This window comes from Limulus polyphemus, unplaced genomic scaffold (genome assembly GCF_000517525.1).
Source record: "Limulus polyphemus unplaced genomic scaffold, Limulus_polyphemus-2.1.2 Scaffold4074, whole genome shotgun sequence".
NCBI lineage: Eukaryota > Metazoa > Arthropoda > Merostomata > Xiphosura > Limulidae > Limulus > Limulus polyphemus.
The window spans coordinates 60630-65666 of record NW_013669684.1 but is presented as its reverse complement, the minus strand read 5'-3'; the positions used below and the strand labels follow the sequence as shown (position 1 = coordinate 65666).

The 5037-nt window shown below is 34.3% G+C and overlaps 1 protein-coding gene across 1 annotated transcript in view; it reads right to left on the bottom strand.

Annotated features, from left to right (window-relative positions):
* LOC106470541 (neuroglian-like) overlaps window positions 1-2478 on the bottom strand; it is a 35349-nt gene extending 32871 nt beyond the window's left edge. Inside the window, exons 1-2 of the mRNA XM_013931100.2 lie at window positions 2403-2478; window positions 176-382 (exon numbers count right to left, since the gene is read on the bottom strand). Coding sequence (XP_013786554.1) covers window positions 176-382; window positions 2403-2478 — 283 coding nt within the window. The remainder of the gene's footprint in view (window positions 1-175; window positions 383-2402) is intronic.
* Window positions 2479-5037: the final 2559 nt, after the last annotated feature.

Here is a 5037-nt window from a genome sequence, read left to right as displayed (position 1 = left end):
ACATAACCTACCCTGACTCACTGAGAAGTAATAATGCTTCAACTTAACTAGTTACATACTCTAACATGACTTACTGTGGAGTAACAATGCTTCAATTCTATAAATAGTGTATAATATCACCTGATTTCCTGAAGACTATCGATGTTCCAATTTCACAAGTTATGTGTACACTCACCTGACTTTCTGAGGGAAATGCTGTTAGATAGAGATATGCCATAATAGTTCTTTGCAAAACATTGGTATATTCCTTCGTCTGTAGCCAATGGTTTAGAAAAGTAAAGAGTGCCTATTCCTCTGTGCTGGATTATTCTTTCTCCAAACAAGGCAGTGTCAAATGGTTCTCCATCCTTTGTCCCAGGAAATACCCGAATCAGAAAACTGACTTTTCAGAACCGTAAAGAATGCAAGTATATAACCTAAAAACCTCCATATATATTCACATTTAATGAGTATATTACTGTAATAACTCTCTTCCAAATCAGTGGGCAAAAAAATACTTTGTTAAAAACGTAATCTGGCTTAATTTTATCTTGTTCATAACAGACAATAGAGTCAGCTCTATGGTCTGTTATATATTATTTATTCATTTCTCTTTTGTACAGTTACTACTAAATTTCCTGTTCGAACCTACTGTTATTAATTGGGCCTATTTAATACTTGCATGGAAATCAGTTCACCTGAGAATACTACAAGTAGATAGGAAGGTGAAATTTTGGTGCCATGACTACAGAATGTATTACAAGGTTTTCTATTTTTGTTAATGTTTATACTGGCTCTTGCTTGACCTTTTATGTTGACTTATAATAAATAGTGTTGACTTATTATAAACGTATAAGTATTCACAATAACTAAGAGGAAGGATTTTGAGAAGCAAGGATAACTGACATTCGTTAACATGGATTGACATCACTTGAGGAGGTCTTCATAAGACTCCAAAGCTGTTTGTTGCCAGCCAGAGCAACTCAGTCCCAGCTCTTGTTCAAACCACAGAGATCAGCTGAGAAGGACTGGATGTGCTACTGGTGGACGACCTCCATCAATTAGAGCTGTTTTCTGGGCAAGTAAAACAGTGGGCACTAACAAATAAAAGCTAAAACAATCATTAGTTCATGATATCCAGTGATTGAAAGAAAGTAGCATTCCTTGTTTTTTGAGCTATTTGATTGTAATGTCTGGTAGAATATATATTAAATTTCGCGACTACTACTCAATCATCGAAGTTAGAATCAGCATTAGGTCGAGCACCTGTTAACTGAAAGGAAATGACATTTCTTGCTTTCCAAGCTATCAAGTGATGCACACTGAAATTCACGTACTACATTGTGTGATTTTCACTTGGTTATCCAGTTTGAATGCTTCTTTGGTCAAGAAACCAATAACTGAAAGGCTTTGTGACCCTTACTTTCTGAACTAAATGCTATTGTAATATATGATTTATGTATTACATAGTAAAACTGTCATTAGTCGTTCGCTGAGTTTTAGAGTTATCTTCATTTTAAGCGTGAAACATAGTTAGGGGAGCATTGGCTCCGCCATGGTTAGAGTAATTTTTAAATGAAATTGTTTTTGTTTTTTTGTCTTGCATTTCACAGTTCTTGTGTACTTGCGAGATTAAAGTTAGGTAATAGCAACTTAACTTAGGGTTATTTTTCATTAATGGTTTCATTTCGCTCAATCTAACTTACAGTGGGAAGAAAGCAAACCAACAGGAGTATTTTGCTTTTAAAGTTTTCACTATCTCTTGCTGGTCCTACACTTTATATTTAAAGCTTCAAAGCACAAACAATAACTTACCCTTTGTAATGCATTCTGTCAGTGGAATATTTTTATTTGTATTGTTAACTGTGAATCATTAAATAGTTATTTTTGTATAAATATGTGTCTTCCTTTATGACTGTCGCAACTCATTCAGTAATATACACCAAAGCGTGAGATCCGAGAACTTGCAGTTATTAAAAGACCTCATTTTTTGATTTGCTAGTCATTCCAGAGATACCGTATATGATAGATCACCCATCCCCCTTCTAAAGGGGATAGGTTATCTTTGTTGAAGGATTCTATGTTATGTCCTTTTATTTTATTTTATATTTGTGGCCTGTTAGACTACTCCCTTATAAGGAAGATAGATATTTATTGTTAAAGTTTTTTGATGTATTTATTACATATTCTTTAAAAGGTATTTTTAAGTATATGTTAATATGTACTTGTATATTTCTCTTCCATGTTAAAAGACATTTAATGTAATTCTTTTATTGTAATGTGAGGTAATGTCCTTTTCACTTACAGATGAAGGGTCGTGGTTTTGTGTATTATCACATGTTTCAAGGTCATATTCAAAGTGTTTTCTTTTTATTTGTGTCATTTTCTTACAACGTATTATTGCATTTTATTTTAAGTTTTACCTTTAATTATTTTATCTTGCTGTAGTTCAGTGTAGTTCTTCGTTAAAGAGTCGTGCCGTCCATGTGGTATGTACATGTTTTTTAGGAACAAAGGAAAGTTAACGTACTTCTTGGCCATGACACAAGTTTAAAGATTATAACCTTAAAGTTATTTTAACTGCTAACTTGAGGAAAAGCCTGAAATATAGAAGGGAAAGTGTGACATGTAGGCATGTCGTATGTTTTATACCTGCTTTTATTAATCCAGACATTAAAAATAATTTACTTAGGTTTTATACAATTTTGGCATAAATACGTGGTCCAGAAAACTGTTAAAAGTAGTTTTGTTATAATTGCCTTTGTGTCCTTTGTTCTGTATAGCAGATACCTACTGTGTCCAAGGGAATGTTGTACAACACCCATTAATGGTCGAGTGGTTAGTGTCTATATATTACAACCAACGAATGCTGTGAGATAATGACCATACGCGTGGTGTCATGTAACAAACATAGAAACTGTGATTTACTGTCTCAATACGGATCCCTGGTTCTCGAAAGTTCTATTTGGTTTTCATCTCGAGAGAAAAAACAAACAAACAGAAGATTTATTCAGTAATTGAGTAGATGCGATCAGCCATTCGTTTATGTAGGTATTCACATTATTTTTTATTGTGTCTAAATAAAGACTGTTTTCACTGTCCGTCAAACGTGTGCAGTCTGTCTATTTCTCACGCAACTTAAAACTTAGTCGAATTTTTAGATTCAAATTACTCCCAAATGCCCTGTTTGGCCTAGTTGTTGTTGAGCAGGCCTATCTAATATACTTGAGCGGAAATCAGTTCACCTGAGAACATCACACCATCAGTTGGTTGGATATATGGTAGTGACTTTCAGCGGACAAAACAGAAATATGAGGTACTTTATTTACATAATTTTGACTTAAACTCTGCAATGTTTTAAATTTAAAAATAAAATTAAAACCGTGTGTTGTGAGACGCTATTTTATTCAGATTTTTAGCCCTAATGAGCTTGTTTCCCAATGCTTTTCGTGGTAAAATTGGGGGTTCGTAACGTTAAAAATCGTGGTTCGATACCTGCGGTGGGCACAGCACAAATAGCTCACTGTGTAACTCTGTGCATAAACACAAATAAACAGTAATAAATATAATTTAATGAGCTTAATTACTTCGCTAGTTTTTAGGCATTATTACACTTACATCCTAAACTGGTTATGAATCTTCTTTCGCCTTAGGGCCCAGGTTACACATCTCACATGAACATAAAGTACATCAGTACCTTACACTTGTTGAATATATCTTCTTGCAATACATTCCAATGTTAAAAACAAACCGTATCTAAGACCTATATCAACTACAATAGAAATAGCTTATACGGATTACAGATCGACTTGTATTTCTGTGTTAAACATCCTACATACCCCACTTGTATTTGTTGAACATATCCTTTAGTCATACTCTTCAGTTTTAAAAACAAACCCAATTTCAGATCTGTATCAACTACAATAGAAATAGCTTATACGGATTACAGATCGACTTGTATTTCTGTGTTAAACATCCTACATACCCCACTTGTATTTGTTGAACATATCCTTTAGTCATACTCTTCAGTTTTAAAAACAAACTCAATTTCAGATCTGTATCAACTACAATAGAAACAAATTACATTGATTCTGGATTGCCTCAAGCCTTGTAATTCTCTCTAAAAGCACCTATACCTCACTTTTAGGACAATATTAAAAATAAACCATATCTCATATCAATAATAACGAGAAAAATATAACTTAATCTGATTATAGACCTTTTCCAGCCTCAAACAGTACTATTATAACATATGCCATAAATTACGAAGAACTATGGAAGAGTCAACTTACGTGGGTTCAGGGTCTCCTGTAGCTTCACACTCTAGAGTTATTGGAATAATTGGGTCATCGTCTGTGGTTACGACACGAAAGAACTGTTCTCTTTTTGAAGGCTGTACAACTATGGATGGAGGAGATGGTATATCAAGAATATTGATGGTTCTACAAATGTTCAGGACACTTGCGAATAACAAAAGTGACAATATGGTAGGCATCTTGCAGCTCTGGATGAACACACTGTGTACAACAAAACAAAAATATTATTCTTAACTGGATGCCTTTAAAGATGCATTATGTGCGGAAAATGATTTTGAGATTAAAATAAAAACAATGTCTGAACCTTCAAAGCTAAACAACCCACCTTCTGAGCCTTTTACACACATACACACAAAATCACAACTTTATTAGGCTTAAAATAATATTGTCACGACAGCGGAAGTCACGCGATGCAGGGAGCATGCGCGCTGGAGTTCCTAAAGGATCACGAATTATCGAGGAACCCCGCGAATGTCTGAATGTTTGCCAGGCGCCCTCTTTTTTAGTATATAAGCCCGGCAAATAAAGCCAGCGATAGAGAGATATGCAGATAGATTGAAGAGAGAGATAATTGAGTCAAGCGAACAGTAGGCACCGTAAGTAAAGTGTGTGAATCACTGTGATTTATAGTGTGTGTTATAAAGGTTGTTAAGTTTAAAGTGACTGTGGAAATTTTGTGTATTACAAAGTTGTATCAAGAAAGAATAAACTAGTTTTAATTAAAAAAAAGGACTTGTATCGC